Below are 20,208 nucleotides of genomic sequence, written 5' to 3'. Positions count from 1 at the left end.
GGGTTTTCTCCGGGTCCTCAGGTTTCCTCCCACTGCTAAACCCCTACACGCAAGCGAATTATTGAAATAAAATTGAACCCCCTAAAACAACAAGGACTACCACAATATGTAGGATAACAACCAATTCCATGACAATGCAGATGTACCGGTCACCCATAAGATTGCCTGATGATGAACATGTTCAGCTGGGAATTGTGCGAGAAGCTTTCCCCACACCATGAAAAAGCCTCCAGTAACAGAGAGAGAGAGAGAGAGAGAGAGAGAGAGAGAGAGATTTAACGTCCACTCGACACAAACTAGGTCCTTTCAGGACTAACATATGGTTTAATTTTATTTCAATAATTCGCTTGCGCGTAGGGTTCTTTAGCAGTGGGAGGAAACCGGATGACCCGGAGAAAACCCATGAGGTTGGACAGGCGACCCTACTCCTTGTCACGTACAACCGGGGAATCGAAACCACACCAGTTGACTCAATGACAGGTCTTACGATACAGCACGCACATGCTAACCATTTGGCCATCCAACCCCCCCTCCTGTAACAGAAGAGTGTGGGTCAGACTAAAGGTGTATAAGCCACAATACTGATTTATCCATCCGAGACATGGATGAGAACCCTGCATTCATGCAATCTGGTTAAAACACAGATCCTATTTCATTGCGGGGGGTTGGATGGCCGAATGGTTAGCACGCGCGCGCTGTATCATAAGGCCTGTCATTGAGTCAACTGGCGTGGTTTCGAATCCCCGGTTGTACGTGACAAGGAGTAGGGTCGCCTGTCCAACCTCGTGGGTTTTCTCCGGGTCCTCCGGTTTCCTCCCACTCCTAAAGACCCCTACGCACAAGCAAATTATTGAAATAAAATTAAAAACCATATGTTAGTCCCGAAATGACCTAGTTTGTGTCGAGTGGACGTTAAACCCCATCTCTCTCTCTTTCTCTATTTCGTTTCGTTTTTATAGTTCAAAATTTTGTTTTACTTGTCTTTACTACACTAGGATCTGGAAGAGTTGTTATCATTGACGTGTTCTGGATGGTGTTAGGGATTAGCCAATGAAAGGGTCTGTTATGGCAAGCTTTAGGCATGTTTTGCACGGAATTGTGCGTAATCCATTAGAAACATCAACGCTGATTGGTTAATCAAATATCTGACGTCATAGGGTCAAAAGCTACTGGTATGACCTCTGACGTGATCTATCGCTACAACTTGTCAGATCTTCATGTAGTGTAGGCCATCGAAAGTATAAAAAAACGAAACGAAATATAGATTTTTAATTCAAACAGATTGGTATTCATGCGCATCCACGACCTTGAGCAGATACCAGCTCCATCTTGCTAAACACCATGTCAGACTTATTCTATTATGGACATCTTTCAGTAAGGACCAGGCGAGGCGGATAAAGTGAAAAAAATAAAATTAATACAATATTGAGGGAGGGGGAAATAAAGTGCCCAAAATAACACGACTTTTTGATCTGAAGCCACTCTGCATTGTGCGACAGTTTTGGGCATCGATCATTATTTTTGTCATCAATTAAATTTCTTTAAATTGTTTAAAAGATAAAATTTGAAAATCAGTGCACTAAGCAATGTCTAGCGCCACTCTAGAGTAGTCAGCCTGCGTTATTCACGACATTTTTTTCGGGCATTATCATTTTTCGGGAAGTGAAATTTCTGGTGTCCTATGGATGCAACTGTCTGATTTGTCTATTAAAGTTCAAGTTGGCATTGAGTGTTATTTCTGTTGCAAAACCATAAAAAGAAGGCTATAGTGGTAAAAATAAAATAAAACCGAGTACGAAGAATCCAAACCGACCACTTTCAAGTTGCTGCATTCACAGACTGATTTAATACAGCAAAACGCGTTTGTGGTAGTTTAATTTTCATAAATGTTTGGAAGTGTCTATTTTGCCGGCACCGGCAAAACTTCCGTTTACGCTATTTTGCCGTCACTTCCATCACTCTTCCGTTCGACATGCGCTGTTGTGCGATTCTTGATATATTCCACCATTTTGACTACTCCGTCTTCCAAGTTCGGCGCAGAAGCACGATTTTACGGGAAAAACAAAAACCACTGACAGTCTTAGTACTTAAATTAAAAACCAAAATCCGCAGAAATGTGCCCTCGACCAAAATAGAATAATATTCTAAATGCTTTTCTACAATTTACATTTATTATCTTATTTTCTTTTAAAAGTTTCTACCATAGAAATTCAAGAATGGCTATTTCGTCCCTTTATAAGAAACGGAGAAAGAAATAATGTTAGACAAAAGACGAATAGAACTGTTGGGTTAGGGTTTGGGTTTTGGTTATGGGTTAATGTCAGACGGCAAAATAGCCGGCTTCATTGCCAAAGCGAAAACTGCCAAGTCCAGGACTAAGAGAACTGCGCATGTCAAACGGAAGTGAAAATGAACCAATCAGAGCGCGACTGCTGGCAAAATAGACACTGCCTAAATGTTTTGGGATAGGCCTCCATCCACCCTTACTGAGCTTTGTATTCTGGGGTTTCCAATCTGTTTCACAGAGTACTACGAAAATCTTCTAATAGCTCTGTAAAAGATGACTGCCTTCAACAAATGACGTCATATCACACGGTGTCAATCATTGGATCAATGGAGCGTGCATTGTTTACATAAGACGTTACAGATTCGAGCAGAATGGCGCCTTTTACTCATTTAAATACCCATTTACACTAAAATAGTTAATAATTTTTACCTACAAATACTTCAAACGTTTAGAATTTAATTTGTCGGAGGAAAAAAGTTAATATTTGTGACTCATTAAGTCGCATCGATGTCATCCTTATCAGTGATTGTCGCGGCCTAGCGAATATTCACTGTGAAGGATCTAGGAAGCGAAGCCGCAGAGAAAGACTTATATCGTTTGCTCTAAAATTGCTTATATTCTATTATCCATTGACAACCCACATGTCGCGCCGGCAGAGCCTGTCGTACAGCTTCTTAACAACACCCCCCCCCCCCCCGGTTGTACGTGACAATGAGTAGGATCGCCTGTCCCACCTCGTGAATTTTCTCCAGGTCCTCCGATTTCCTCCCACTGCTAAAGACCCCTACGCACAAGCGAATTATTGAAATAAAATTTTAAAAACCATATGTTAGTCCTGAAATGACCTAGTTTGTGTCGAGTGGAGTTAAACCCCATTTCTCTCTCTCTCTCTCTCATAACAAACCAAATATAAAGCAAACAAACCCTGGTTAAGAAGCTTGCAGTGGAGACATGTGCCCCTCGCAACCACGCCTCTGGGTCGCACACCCCTAAGGCACATCAGTCCAATCTCAAACAACAAAAAATAAAGCGCTGATATGATTTCGTGAGTGGATATGATACCATGCAGAGTAGGTCTTTTTCAAGATTTCTCGAAAAACCTTGCACCACACCTAGATCACCTGGTACCATTTCTAGATCACCTGGTATCATTTCTAGATGACCTGGTACCACTTCTAGATCACATGGTACCATTTCTAGATCACCTGGCACTACTTCTGGAACACCTGGTATTACTTCTAGATCACCTGGTATCATTTCTAGATCACTTGGTACCACACCTAAATAACCTGGTATCATTTCTAGATCACCTGGTACCACTTCTAGATCACCTAGCACCACTTCTAGATTGCCTGGTGCCATTTCTAGAAAACCTGGTACCACACCTAAATAACCTGGTATCATTTCTAGATCAACTGGTACCATTTCTAGATCACCCGGCACAACTTCTGGAAAAGTTGGTTATACTTCTAGATCCCCTGGTATCATTTCTAGATCACCTGGTGCCATTTCTAGATCACCTGGTACCACACCTAAAAAAACCTGGTATCATTTCTAGATCACCTGGTACTACTTCTAGATCACATGGTATTACTTCTAGATCACATGGTATTACTTTTAGATCATCTGGTACCACTTCTAGATCACCTGGTACCATTTCTAGATCACCTGGTACCACACCTTGATCACCTAGTACCACGTTAAAAAATCACCTGGTACCACACCTTGATCACCTAGTACCACATTCAAAAATCACCTGGTACCATTTCTAGATCAAATGGTACCATTTCTAGATCCCCCAGGTGTCACTTCTAGATCACATGGTACCATCTAGACTACATAGTACCATTTCTAGATCACCTGGTATCACTTCTAGAATACCTGGAACCATTTCTAGATCACCTGGCACTACTTCTAAATCACATGGTATTACTTCAAGATCACATGGTATTACTTCTAGATCACCTGGTACCACTTCTAGATCACCTGGTACCACACCTAGATCACCTAGTATCGCGTTCAAAAATCACCTGGTACCATTTCTAGATCACCTGGGGAAATTTTGTCACCTACTTCCTTTGAACCGGTTACCTCCCGGCTGGTAGACTAGCGCCTTATTAACTGAGACACCATGGCCCTTTGTTGGGCTTTTGTATTAGGCATCAACTTGTCAGATATAATTAATTTTCATTATCCTGAAAACGTCTCGGACGATCTAGATCCCCATGATGGACCCTCGTCTAAAGTCCTAGGATCACTCGGCAAACCTCGGCAGATTCCGTTACTCTACATCTAGCTAGATGTAGGGTACTGGAATCTGCTGAGGTTTGCCGAGTGGTTCTAGGATGGTAGACCCTCCACCCCACCCCTCCATCATGAATTGCTTCCGCCGACCCTGGTCCTGTTCCCATGCAAGATCTAAGGATGTTCACCCTAGATAATACTTCCCGGTTGACACAATGAGATGGTATACAAGTTACTTGATAACGACCACGTCAGACCGGGGCGGCGTCCTTACTGCGCTGCCGCGACCGTACGGCGACCAGAAAATGCCCAAGGTCGCCGGCAAAGGTGAACACAGCGTGAGAAAATGTCCCAGAAAATTACAAACTTGATAAAAGACGCCCTCTCACAGCTGTCCAGGTCAGAACGCACAACCTTGGCGTTTGTTTTGAACATGCTCAAAACAAACACTGTGACTCGGCGATCATTGGAGACCACAGCACGATATCTGGCGTTTCCGTCACGCTTTTACCACGCTAATGACGATCTTGACACGCTCTGAGACCATTTTCCGTCGCCGTAGCAGCGCAGTAAGGAGGACACCACCCTGGTCTGACTGGGGTATAAAGACGAGATAACCCTCGTGGAAACGTCATCAGAAATTAATATTTCAAGTAACTTGTATTCCATATAATTGTGTCATGAGTTATTATCATTCCCCTAGACTTCCGGGGAAGATTTTGATGAATTCTGATGATGGTCAGAAAACACTTATAACGTAAGTAAAATGGAGTACTACGCACAGGAATTCATGTTATTTATTAACAATTTTGTAAGAACGTACAAAGTACTGTGAATCTGTGTCAACTTATGAAAGTGATAATAATAACATCATTTACATGGATCTGTATCTTCGTTATATGGTTATGGTATACATAAATTAGCAAAGATATGACTATGTCCTTATGCCACCGTCAGGCCGGGGTGGCGCCCTTACTGCGCTGCTGCGACTGTACAGTGACCAGAAAATGCACATTGTCGCCGGCAAACGTGAACACAACACGCGAAAATGTCTCAAAAAATTAAAAAGTCAAAAAAGTCGTGTTCTCATAGCTTTCCTGGTCAGATCGCAGAACCTTGGCGTTTGTTTTGAACATGCTCAAAACAAACGCCGTAAATCGGCGATCATTGGCGACCATGGTGACCACATCACGATAGCTGGTGTTTCCACCACGCTTATGGCGATCTTAACGCGCTCTAAAACCATTTTTCGTCGCCGTAGCAGCAAAGTAAGGACGCCAATTTGGTCTGACGGGGGTATTATAACTCAAGTTTGACCACGTATCGGCGATTTAGTCAAGAACGATCGTGTCCGTCACGTCACGCTCACACGCAGGAGTCAGTGGTTCACCGAGGCGTTCCTGTTTCATTAGTCATTACTAAACGCATAACAATTTTTATACGCCCACATTTTCATGTGGACGTAATAATTGTCGTCGCCCCTGTCCGTCCACAATTGTTTGTGGACACTCTACATGTCACAATTTTTATCCGATTTCGACGTAACTTGAAATATAGATCTATCTCCCAAAGATCTCGGTTCCATTCGATATTGGCGTGTATCGGACCGTAACTTCATGGATTATGGCCCCTGATTGTACGAAAAATCGCGTTTTTAGCTTGTGGACCCTATATAGGTCACACTTTTTATACGCCCACATTTTCATGTGTACGTATTATGCCGTCGCCCCTGTCCGTCCGGACGTCAGTTTGTCCGTCCGTCCACAATTGTTTGTGGACTCTCTACAGGTCACAATTCTTATCCGATTTTGACGAAACTTGAAATATAGGTTTATCCCCAAAAGATCTCGGCTGCTTTCGATATTGGCATGTATCAGATCGAAACTTCATGGATTATGGCCCCTGATTGTACGAAAAATCACGTTTTTAGCTTGTGGACCCTATAGAGGTCACAATTTTTATCCGATTTTGTTGAAACTTGAAATGTAAGTTTATAACCCAAAGATCTCGGTTCCTTTCGATATTCGCGCATATCGGACCGTAACTTCCTGAATTATGGCCCCTGATTGTACGAAAAATCTTGTTTTTAGCTTGTGGACCCTATTGAGGTCATAATTTTTATCCGATTTAAAAAAACGTATTATTATATCACCGTTACACCCTAAGGACGGATGAGTTCGAATTTCGTGAAAATCGGCCCAAAATTGACAGACAAAATGGCCGCCCTTCGTTCTCAAATAGTGTAAAAATATGGTATATCAAGGCTGTGGACCCTATAGAGGTCACAATTTTAATCCGATTTTGTTGAAACTTGAAGTGTAAGTTTATAACACAAAGATCTCGGGTCCTTTCGATATTTGCGCATATCGAATTGTAATTTCCTGAATTATGGCCCTTGATTGTAGGAAAAATCACTTTCTTTTTAGCTGTTTTCTATCCATCTCTCGAAAATGTGGGCGTATCCTGCCTGGCAGCCGCTGGTTATCTGATTTTGTTGAAATTTGAAATGTAAGTTTATAACCCAACGATCTTGGTTCCTGGCCATATTCGCGCATATCGGACCGTAACTTCCTGAATTATGGACCCTGATTGTACGAAAAATCACGTTTTTTTAGCTTGTGAACCCTATGGAGATCACAGTTTTATTCAGATTTAAGAAATCTGGTTGAGTTCGAATTTCGTGAAAATCAGACCAAAACTGTCGGACAAGATGGCCGCCCCTCCTACGCAAACAGTGTAAAAGTATGGGAAAACAAGGTTGTAGACCCTAGAGCTCACAATTTTCATCCGATTTTGATGACATTTGAAATACATGTTTATAACCCAAAGATCTTAGTTCCTGTCGATATTTGTGCATATCGGATCGTAACTTCCTGAATTATGGCCCTGTATACGAAAAATCGCATTTTTAGCTTGTGGTCCCTATAGAGGTCACAATTTTTATCTGATTTAAAAAAAAAACCTGTGAATATATGACAGTTATACACCAATGATGGTTGACTTTGAATTTCGTGAAAATCGGATAAAAACTGACGAACATAATGGCCGCCCCTTGTACGCAAATAGTGTAAAAATATGATATATCAAGGTTGTGGACCTTCTAGAGGCCACAGTTTTTATCCGATTTGGATGAAACTTTAAATATATGTTTTTATCATAAAGATCGTGCTTCCTTTTGATAATCACGCATATTGGATCGTAACTTCCTGGATTATGGCCCCTGATTGGTCGAAAAATCGTATTTTTAGCTTGTGGATTCTCTAGAGGTCACAAATTTTTTTCCGATTTTAAAAACCGTTTAATTTATATCACCATTCCACCATGATGAAGATTGAATTGGAATTTTGGGAAAATCGAAATGAGAGTGCCCGACAAAATGGCTGCTCTTTGTACGCAAATTGTGTATAAGTATGTAATACAAAGGTTGTGGATCCTCTAGAGGTCACAATTTTTATCCGATTTTGATGAAACTTAAAAATATATCTTTAAATTCCAAAAATCTCAGTCCCTTTTGATATTTGCACATTTCAGACTATAACATTCTGGATTATGGCACCTGATTGTCATCAGTCCACTATTGTAAGGTTGGTGGAACGTGTTCGAGTTATTGGATCAACACGTGACCGTCAACGTCCTGGTCTACAACGCGTTACAACCCAGGCTCAAGACCGCTACATCCGGGTCACTGCGTGAAAGATTCCGCCCAGCGACTCGAACAGGTGCAGCAGTCGTCGGAAGACAAGGACCAGTAAGTGCCAACACCGTAAGACGTCGTCTAAGAGAAGTAGGACTCCGTGCACGACGACCTTATGTTGGGGCTATCCTCAGGGATCATCACCGTCAGCGGCGTTTGAAATGGGCTTAAGGACACCAGACATGGAGAAGAGTAGACTGGCAAAGTGTGCTCTTCGGTGATGAGAATCGCTTTCATCTTTATCATGCTGATGGCCGTCAAATGTGTGTGGGGACGTCTTGGGGAACGTCTTGCAGACTGCTGCGTCTTCGAAACGAATCGATGGGGTGGGGGAAGTGTAATGGTGTGGAAAGGCTTCACATTTCATCACCGGACCGCCCTACACATTTGCAGGGGTCGCGTTAATGCTGTAGCCTACCGTGATGATGTCATGCAACCAATTGTTGTTCCGATGTTTCGAGCGCACCCACAACTTCAGCACTTCCAACCGCCCGTTTTAGTATGGACTACCTGGCTGCTAACAACATCAATGTCTTGGACTGGCCAGCCATGTCTCCGGACATGGCACCGATAGAACATGTTTGGGATGTGATTGGACGCCGTCGGTATCGGAGACCACAGATGCACACCATTGCTGCTTTAGAAGCTGCTCTTGTCCAAGAATGGAACAATTTGCCCCAGGCCTTCTTTCAAACATTGGTAAATTCCATGCGACAGCGTGCGTAAGAGCCCGTGGAGGACACACGCGCTACTGACATCTGTGTCGTACTTTTGGTTTTGACCCCTCTGACTTTGTACCGTTGATTACAGATTAAATATCCATAAGTGTACAAATGTGTTGTTATTGATGTGTTCCCATTTAAATATTGTTCACAATAAGAAGCAAAATAAATAAGATATGTTTACAGGACCATTGTGTTATACGAAACAGAGTTGTCTTCCCTTGCAGTCCACACTAATGCTGGATAGCGAGACGTGTGGAGAATGGGGGACTGCACCACATACAGACAAATATACTATTCAAAAAAAGTAGGGGATATTTGATTTTGGGGGCATAATACTAAAATATGCAAATGACTACGAAAAAAGTCACTATAGAACCTAACAGAAGAAACATTTCCAGTTACATGTGACGCCCAAACGCACCAATAGCTACCGCATGGAATGCAGGTGATGCTTGGGATCATCATGGGGGTCCAACCCAAGATTTGCACGACTCTGACTTTGAATGTTACAGTCATTGTGGCATTGAATTCCAGGGTGGAAACATCAGTTTAATTGTTTTAGTGACCAGAAAACAAATTTTGATATGCGTCGGCTTACCCAAAATGAAAGGTTACGTGCCCTTGGCACAACACAGGCGGTTGTGGCGCGGACGATGAATGTTTCTCAGTCTGTCATAAGCAGGCTATGGTCCAGATACCGTGATACACAATCTGTACAGGACAGACCACGCTCAGGTCGACCAAGGGCGACAACTCAAGCCCAGGATCGATTTATCCGTACCTTGGCCTTGAGAAATCGTGTCATCACAGCAAATCAGATCAGCGCTCGTCTTCAAACAGACACTGGTGTGAGAGTGAGTGGCCAGACGATTCGGAATCGACTGCATAGGGGTCACCTTCGCGCCCGACGTCCTCGCGTGATCCCTTGTTTGAGAGATCACCACATTCAGGCAAGACGTCGTTGGTGTAGGGATCGTCAACACTGGGATAATCGACGCTGGAGCAATGTGATGTTTTCAGATGAGTCAAGGTTCACTGTTGATTTTTTGGACAGACGTAGGAGGGTGTGGCGTCGTCGAAACGAGCGCTTCCAAGACGTTAACGTCATCAGACATGATCGATTTGGGGGTGGTTCTGTTGTGGTGTGGGGAGGCATCACTGTTGCTGGAAGAACGGCTTTACATGTTGTTACAGGGCGTGTTACAGGCCAGTACTACCGGGACAACATCGTGGCAGTCCATGTTGTGCCGTTCGCACGACGTCATGGCCGCCGTTTCATCTTCCAGGATGACAACGCAAGATGTCACAGGGCCAGGATCGTTACAGGTTACCTCCAACAACAGAACATCACCACATTACCTTGGCCAGCACTGGGTCCCGAGCTCTCCCACATCGAGCATGTCTGGGACATGCTTGGACAGAGGTTACGCCAACGTCAACAACGTCCTGCCAATGTCCAAGAACTTGCTGCTGCGTTGCAACAGGAATGGGACAATCTGGACCAAAATGACCTTAGACGTCTCATTAGGAGTATGCCACGTCGGATCAATGCTTGTTTGGCAAACAGAGGAGGATTTACCCGTTACTGACTTGGTTGTGATGCTGTGGTAACTTTGCTGTTTGACCCCGGGTATCATTTACCCTTATAATGGTCAGTCTGTGCCTTACTTAGTCTAACGATCATTTGGAATAAATCGATGAATGTGAACTTCATTTCATTTTGTCATTTGTTTCTTCGTCAGTTTCATTAGGTGACTTTAATAACACTTAAAAATCAAATATCCCCTACTTTTTTTGAATAGTAACACCGTTTATGTTGTTACTAAGTTTATATAATTAAACAAATACAGCAAACTACAAAGTTATGATAATACTTTTCCAATTATTAAAATATCCACGGTCTGAGTTTAATATGATACAGCACGCACGTGCTAACCATTCGACCATCCAACCCCCCTAAAATATACCAGTACCATTTAATGGGATGCAATGTCTCAAAAAGTTGTTACTAAGTTTATATAATTAAACAAATACAGCAAACTACAAAGTTATGATAATACTTTTCCAATTATTAAAATATCCACGGTCTGAGTTTAATATCCTTTCTAACTCAGACCAGAACGGCTTAAACGTGGCAAGAGCCACATACTTCTTGATAGTTCTACATAAGGTTCGCGCTAGGATGATGTGTTCCCCCTAGCCTCTAAGCCGGGGAGGCTATGGGTATGTTCCCCTTGAGCTCCGAATAATGTCTTCCCTACGGACTCATCATGATATCTGAAGGTAAATCAAACCATATCTCTCCTATAAAGAAGTATAATGCGGCAGCTATTAGGGCGGGACAATTACCGTTTTACGTTACCACTATTCTAGTTAATTGTACTAATTCGTGCACGAGATGACTGGACTATAGTACCCTACTTCCAGCAATGGATACTGACATAACTGTCGGTGAGTTAGTCTAAGATAGTAGTAGAATAATACAAGCTATTTCATTACCCTAGTTTTCGTCACACATCATGTAGGTAACGAAATTCTATATTAAACAGAACACCTTTCTTATAACTAAAATAAACCCTATAGTATTACATTAACAGTGGGAACAAACCGGAGGACCCGTAGAAAACCCACGAGGTTGGACAGGCGATACTATATATATACTCTTTGTCACGTATACTACAATCAGGGAATTGAAACCACGAAACTTGACTCAATGACAGACCTTATGAAGCATCGTACATGCTTTAACACAACCCACCCCACCCAAAATATACAGACATCACAAACAACCAGAGGCGTAGCCGTGAAATATATATTGGGGGGGGGGGGTCCGCAAATGAAATTATATAAAATGTTGACAATCACAATCACTGGGTGGGGGGGGCATCCCGATAAAATATTTTTAAAGTTTCAGTCTTCTGTAAACACAGTTTTGGGATATTTTACGGGGTTAAACTAAAACATCACACCAATACAATGTTTATCATGTTTAAGTCAGGGGGTGCCGTATTCATAGTTTTTCCATGACTTTTACATATTGAATGTTACGTTTGAGTTAAAGAACAAGACAAAGAGAGTTTAGTAGGGGAATTTTTATGAGGAGGATCCAAATGAAACAAAACTTGATCACATAACTTTAGTTTATGAGGATGCATATTTGACAATCACCTTGTTAACTACAATACTATATACATATACACATTGACATTTACAAGAAAGTTGTAAAGATATTTACAGTATTTTGTACATTTTGTGTATTATAAATGGATTTCAAAAAGTAAACATAAGTGTTTGTGTTTTAATTTGTACATTGTTTTATACAGGTAGAATCTTAACTAATCTTAATAATTGTTGTAAATAAATAGGAGTTAGGGCCTACTATGTAATTTTTATTTTTTATTTTTTTTTTTTTGGGGGGGGGGGGAGTCCAAGTATATTCAGACCCCCCCCCCCCCCGAAAAACAATTTGGGGGTCGGACCCCCCATGTGTGACGCCCATGCAAACAACAAACAACATCTGATCAAATATTCGGGATATTCCCCTTCTATATATTTTGGCATTGTTTGTTTACCTCACTAATTAATTTAGTCGCCGATGCATAATTTTGAGATCGACTGCAGTGACTGCACTTATTTTGAGAACGACATTTTTTTCCCAGGGAAGGGGGTGCACATTTACGCCCCCTGGGTAGAACATTCACTAAATATTATCGTTACTAGTCATTTTATGAACCCGAGGACAATCTGACCCACTGTGTTGTTTATTTGTCATATTAAAAGTCTGATCAAATCCAGGTTTTATTTATTTAGAACACGTGGCTATTCTTTTTGTCTAGTATAAAATATCAGGCCGCAACTTAATGTAGACGGTATTACCAAGACGCTGGATATAAAATTCCTAGTTACCGGTATTGAGAGAGAGAGAGAGAGAGAGAGAGAGAGAGAGATGGGGTTTAACGTCCACTCGACACAAACTAGGTCATTTCATTTCATTTCGCAAACAGGGCTAGCGCTAATCCCAACCCTATCCCTGGACCTAGCCCCAATGCTTACCCTAAACCTTACCTACAATCTCGCCAATAATCACGTGTCCTAACCTTATTTACATGTCAGCGACCTTGACAGAAATTGAGCTGTCCTTAACAAAAAGAATTAGCCTTATATATGAAACTGTATGTATGTTCGGTTTTACAATTTATTATATTTAATCTTATCTTTAAGAACAGTCCTGATCGTCTAGGGGTTGGTTTTTCTCTGGACTGGCTACTTTTGTATCTCTTTTCTTAAGGACTTCACCATTGTCTTTTCTCACCATACCGAAATCAAATAGGTAACAGGAACAACGATAGTGTTTTTGCTAAACGCTTTTATGTCACAACAGTTACAAAGTAGTCTATATTACAATATTTAAAATTAACGTGTCTTTCTCTCCAACTCTAGTCCAGTAAAAGTCTAACCAGCGTGGCTAGACCCAGGAAACCACTACATCGTGAAATGGCCGTCTAAAGAACCCGATGCGTGGCTGTCCATTCTAGCCCTCGCTCCATCTTATCTATAGGTGCCTATTCTTTTGTCTGAGGTGTTAATGTAAAACACTGATAACAGCTAAGTTCCAAATATAGAATGGACATGCACCCCAATCTGGATATTGACCGGGATTATTACCTAATTTGGTCAACAAATATGATATAAGTTTTATAACAAAGAAATATGTAAATGACCAACAATGGCAACATGTTCATTAATCTATAGCTCAGTTAACGTATCAAAATAACCAGCATATACTTTCTATATTTTTGGTTAGGAAGTTAGAATCAATTAATATGAAAGATAGTACTATTGTGTCAGCCATCATTTTCCCCATTCCTTGTTTCTAGACCCCATGTCCTGTTATTGTCACAAAAGATAACACTATTGTTTCCGTCTTATGGTTTGGATGCAGATAAGGCTGGTGTGGCGTCAGACAGAGTAAGCTTACTCTTCCGGACATCTGTTTGTCGTGTATTTTGTATACGGTGAACAGTCCATTGATTACACTATTTTGCCTACACCGTTTTTTAGGACTTGGAATTTTGTCTAATGGTTTGGTTTGTCCGTACATGGTTTTATTTTATTTGTATTCTTTACTATTTTTTGGGAAGCCACGGTGGCTAGGTGGTTAAGACGCTGGCTTCTCGTTGAAACGCCTATAGGCTTTGCCTGTCGTTCAATCCTTTTCAAATGAATAAAATACTAAAAACACTTCTATGGATATGCTTGAAAACGTTGAGAGAATACTCTTCGAAACGTCGCCCAAATAAATCAGTAATTGTTCTTCCATAAGTATGTGTTATAATTTATTGATATTCTACTTCTGAATTTATTAAAATGGTACGTTTCAATACGAATCGTATATATAGCATGTTAATACATTCAGAAGTAGTGTATCCATATAAGTGTTTTCAATTTGTGAAATCTACCTCTATATGTCTTATAAGGATTATAGAATAAAATATTGTTTCAACTATATGTCTCGGATTTTGAATCCCTTGCAGGCTGGGGAATGCTCACTAGTGCGCGGGTTCATTAGTCCACCGATATCTATGATTAGGGTTAGGGTTGGGTTAGGGCTAGGGTTCATTAGTCCATCGATATCTATGATTAGGGTTAAGGTTGGGTTGGGGCTAGGGTTCAATAGTCCACCGATATCTATTATTAGGGTTAAGGTTGGGTTAGGGCTAGGGTTCAATAGTCCACCGATATCTATTATTAGGGTTAAGGTTGGGTTAGAGTTAGGGTTAGGTTTATTGATACCCATATTTATAGTATTTCTTATATAGCAGCGGACTAGTGCCCCCGCGTACTAGTGAACCCCTATCTGCAGGCTACTATATTGTCAAAATTGAATCTCTAAATATATCATTCCAGAAATGACCCAAACCTGTTCAATTACAAAGAGATGATGAATTGAAAATTCAGCACCAACTGAAGACGAAATTAAATTTTTTTTCCACCCGCACCCTCCAAACTTCACACCCAACATTTACGTTAAAATACCTTTCTACGATTGCCATATATGTTATTTTAAGATGTTAAACTGGAAGTAGAAATCATGGATCATGCTCCCTGCATTTATACTGTCGGGTATAAAGGAGCTAAGTCTCTATAACTCAATATTTTCAACAATATTCTAAATTACAAACACAAATTAGGTTTCAATATTGTTCCATTTCAATCCATATTGGTGTTGTTATGTTGCCGTGAAAATGTGGGATCCTAATATCCAATATTTTAGACACGAAAATAATTAATGAACTTTTTAAAATATCGTTTTGGGTGCAAAACCAATGAACAAAGAAAAACATCTTAAATTACAATGCGGCAGTAAATAGTAATGACTGATTCACAAATGATAAAATAATAATAATAAAAAAAAACGTGAAAAATGGGCTAATTAGTTATAAACGATGGTCGTTCAGTTTGGACTGTTTGCGTATTTCACCGAACATAATTGATTAGAAATTACATTTTTTTTAAAAATTGATTATAAATCCCTTTATATACACTCATGTTACATTAATAATGTGCCTTTAGACCCATTTATTGTTTTAAAAAAATAAAGCAATACGCCCTGTCTTAGGTCATTGATAATATAAACGTTCCACTTCAGGAAATACTTTTAACAATAAATTAATGAGGAGACTATTGCAGAGCTTTATTTTGTTATAAAATTCTATGAAATATTAAAGATCAAAATATTGCGGGAACAAATCTCACAATTCAATCGAATCACTTTGTTAGCTAGAGACTAGCGTATTATTCTGATTCGATAAATTTTTTAGTGTCTGGTAAATCTCGGCTATCGTGCATAGCCACGCCCACCTCCAACTCTTCAGCGTCAGAGGCGAAAATGGTGCCAGTTGAGCATGGCCGCTTCTCGGATAGGATCATGGAAAAGAATTTGTCTCCGTTACAAGTATTTCTTTTATGCTGCTTTTATCGTGTGTGTCTTCCAAGTGTTTTTAGCTTACAGTTTTTATAAAGTAAATTTATCGGATAAAGAGAACAACGAGAATGCGGGCCCTCAATCCTCTCAAAGTGACAGTGGAAAATTTGACAGTCGTTTGACAGGATACAACGACTATCTAAAAGCAAAACAACAAAACCAAAATAAGGTGAGTGACGTCTTTATTTCGCACATAGACACGACATATTTCTACTTCATCAATGAAATGTTTTTAGAGGGGTTGATGTGGTCAGTTGTTCATTGATTATACAATTATATTTCTTGACACGAAATACTTTCAGTGGATTAACGACATACACGTTGACGTATAGCTATATATGAGTATGACACAACGATCAGGAAAAGGACTGCATACGCTGCATTGATATTGTGATTACATTTCAGACTCCCAAAAAAATATGGCCTCAACGTTTCGGATTCGGTTAGGTGACATTTCGGACTCGGGAAGATGACGTTTCGGACTCAGGAATAACTGTCAAATCAATCTATAAAGTTAATTTAGAAATCCCAATCAGTATAGCCAGTATAGCCTCATGTACTTATTTTTGAAAGGCTTCCAATTTATAATCTTTGATTCCGCACTTATACATGATAACCAGGAGTAGGACTGCCTGTCCAACCTCATGATAGGTTTTTCTCCGGTTTCCTCCCACTGCTAAAGACCCTTATGCACAAGCGAATGTTTGAAATAAAATTGAACCATATGTTAGTCCCGAAATGTCCTAATTTGTGTTGACGGGCATTAAATATCATTTCTCTCTCTAATTAAGGATGTGAATTGAATTGTAGTCATATGTCAAAAGGAAATGAAATGAAATGGGGTTTAACGTCCTGGGCTAATGAAGACGGGCATACGCCATACAGTGTGCTATGAGGGAAATTTTGCCCGGGCAGCGGCACTATCGCCTACTCTTATATCGAATTCCAACTGCCAAGGGATCTTTTACTTGCATTCTAATGTATACACGGGACCTCGGTTTTTCAAAAGGGATGGGTAGTCTACATTAAAGATACATTATGGAGGATTCGATACCGAGTTGGCAGTTCTCACTATAATAGTTAAAAACTAGATAATGTAAAGGCAATTTGCTGAAAATTTCATTCAAATTGATCCACTATGAACCGAGAACTAAGCGATTGAAACTTCTGCCTAGCCTCGATCATCATTACTAAAGTCGGTATGATCTGTTGGATCAAGTTCGGTCGTTGAGTCAAATGGTGTGGTTTCGATTCCCTGCTTGTATGTGACAAGGAGTAGGGTTGCCTGTTCAAGTTCATGGGTTATCTCTGGGTCCTCCGGTTTCCTCCCACTGCTACGCACAAGCAATAATTGAAATAAAATTGAACTATACGTTAGTCCTGAAATGACCTAGTTTGTGTTTATTGGATCTTAAACCCTATTTCTGTTTCTCTCCATAAAAGGGGGACACTAAACCCCATACATGTATGATATGATTAATGGACAATAAATTAAAAGTTTTTAATGAACAGGAATTGTCTTAACAATTACTTCAATTTTAAGTGGTTTTCACGTCGGAAAATACCGATGAACTTTCATGGCCAATGCAGGGATCGAACACGCAACCTCCAGGCTAGTGAGCTAGCGGCTTACCCACTTAGCCACTGTGGCTTCTTGAATGGTTAACGCATGCACATTAAATAATAAGTGTGTCATAATTAAAGTGGAGTGGTTTCAATTTCCCTTTAGTAGGAATATGGTCATCTGTGTTTCAATTTCCCTTAAATAGTAGAAATAAGGTCATCTGTGTCCAACCTCGTGGGTTATCTGCGGGTCCTCCGGTTTCCTTCCACCGCTAAAGACCCCTATATGTAAGCGAATTATTGAAATAAAATTGAACCATATGTTAGTCCCAAGATAACTTGATAAATCGAGAATATGTGGGTGGTGTTATTGTCTGTCAATCAAACGATTGGTAATTCCTCGCAACAGTTGTGGAAACAGTTGATGCCTTCATGTATTTCTAGTCCAAACCTTCCAACGGTGACAACTTCGTTCAGCATAAAGTAATTTATCTTTAAGTATTATGACAAAATAAGAATTTTTTTATGAACAATATTTTATCCTTGGAAAAGATTTGAGGGACAGGCTACATGTAGGTCTATCCCGAAATAATTTAAACATACATTATGCAAGAGCTAAATCTGTCTATTGCAGGTCTTTCTTTAGGCCTGAAATGTTATCTAAATTATTAATTAGACATAATTAACTCTAGATGGCATCGCTAACCTGCGATCTTTAGTGGATTATGAGCCGATTTACTGCCTAACTTACTTCACAATTTAACGATTAAATGGATAATCGAGACTATGCTGTTTATCGTACTGACTTTAGTAATGATGATCGAGGCTAGGCGGAAATTTTAATCGCTTAGTTCTCGGTTCATGGTGGATCAATTTGAATGAAATTTTCAGCAAATTGCCTTTACATTATCTAGATTTTAACTATTATAGTGACAACTGCCAACTCGTTATCGAATCGCCCATAATTTATCTTTAATGAATATTCGAGAATACTAATTGCGGTAATCTGATTGACTTCAGAGTTATTTTTACCTTTAAAGCAAGTAAAAAAATGCCATTCCATTTTATAAACTCCAATGGTTTGCAGTGACAGCAATGGCTTATAAATTGGATCAGTCAAATCAATTATTCAAACTGTCACACCACCCAGTGACGACCCTGGCTTCCTAAATTTCATCAGTCAAATAAATTTCCCAAATCCAAGGAGTAGTAGGCCAGGCCAAAAAAACTTGTACCCATGTAATCAAATAAAACTTTATTATAATACACAGGGCTCTGTCCAGCCGCTTGGGTTTTCTTCGGGTCCTCATGTTTTCTTGCACTGCTAAAGACCCCTATGCGCAAGCAAATTATTTAAATAAGTTAGTTCCGAAATGACCAAGTTTGTGTCAAGTGGACGTTAAACCCCACTTCTCTCTCTCTCACAGGGCTCTGACATAGGCATTTTGCCTGTTCCCCAATCTCCCATTCACGAAATCTTAACTAGAGATCAAATCAAAATTTTAGTAGATACTTCAATCTAATATTATCCAATCAAATTACTAAAATTTGGATTTTATCTTAGTTAAAAAATTTGTGAAACAGGCCCCTGAAATGTTATCTAAATTATTAATTAGACATTAACTAACCTATCCAGACCATAATCAACTCTCGATGCCATCGCTAGCCTGCGATATTTACTGGATTTGAATCCATTTTTTGATGGATAATCGAGACTTTGTTTAGTAACGATGATCGAGGCCAGGCCTAACATTCAAAAGCTAATATCTCAGTTCAGAGTGGAGCAATTTGACTGAAATTTTCAGCATATTCTCTTCACGTTATCTATTTTTTAACTATTATAGCGAGAACTGTCAGCTCTTCATCCAATCTCCAATAATGCCCATTTAAGAAATAACTACCCAGAAATGAATATAAGAGAATGGTACTGATTAGAATATACGGGTACCATTAAATGGGGTTTAACATCCACTCGACACAAACTAGGTCATTTCGGGACTAACATACAGTATGGTTTAATATTTTATTTCAATAATTCCCTTGCGTGTACTGGTCTTTAGCAGTGGGAGGAAACCAGAGGACCGGGAGAAAACCCACGATGTTGGACAGGCGACCCTGCTCCTTGTCACGTACAACCGGGGATTCGAAACCACGCCAGTTGACTCAATGACAGGCCTTATGATACAGCACGCACATGCTAACCAACCCCCCTAAAATATACCAGTACCATTTAATGGGATGCAGTGTCTCAAAAAAAGTGACCTACAGACTTTTCTCCCGCCATTAAAACTGTTAAAACATAAAAAATACGCCCTTATCCGATCGACTAAAACGAAGAAATTATTTTATCGCCATGTCATACTTTTGTTCGAAAGTACAGTAATTCCAGAGAACAGACAAGTAAATTTATTTTAGGAGAACAGAGTTTGATATTGGAGACATTTAATGAGAAGAGGAGATGGTGATTATATATATATTATGTTGTTTCGACTGATTAACAGGTGCTTTCCCCCTGGGTTACGAGTAAATTTATTTTAGGAGAACAGAGATTGATATTGGAGACATTTAATGAGAAGATGGGGATTGTATATATATATGTGCTGTTTCTACTGATTAAAATAAAAGTGGTTTACCGCTGGGTTATGAGAATTTGATAGTCTCATTTACGAACATGAATTTTTTATGCACGGCACTTTAGCCGTAATACTTA

At 40.0% G+C, this 20,208-nt stretch overlaps 1 protein-coding gene across 1 annotated transcript in view; it reads left to right on the top strand.

Moving 5' to 3' along the window:
* The first annotated feature begins 15,843 nt into the window (after positions 1 to 15,843).
* The window catches only part of LOC126810054 (xylosyltransferase 2), a 70,097-nt gene continuing 65,732 nt past the window's right edge, over positions 15,844 to 20,208 (top strand). Inside the window, exon 1 of the mRNA XM_050535001.1 lies at positions 15,844 to 16,104. Coding sequence (XP_050390958.1) covers positions 15,856 to 16,104 — 249 coding nt within the window. The 5' untranslated portion in view covers positions 15,844 to 15,855. The remainder of the gene's footprint in view (positions 16,105 to 20,208) is intronic.

This window comes from Patella vulgata, chromosome 2, assembly GCF_932274485.2.
Source record: "Patella vulgata chromosome 2, xgPatVulg1.2, whole genome shotgun sequence".
Taxonomy (NCBI): domain Eukaryota; kingdom Metazoa; phylum Mollusca; class Gastropoda; family Patellidae; genus Patella; species Patella vulgata.
Note: the sequence above shows the minus strand (reverse complement) of the source record. Positions and strands in the feature narration are given on the sequence as shown.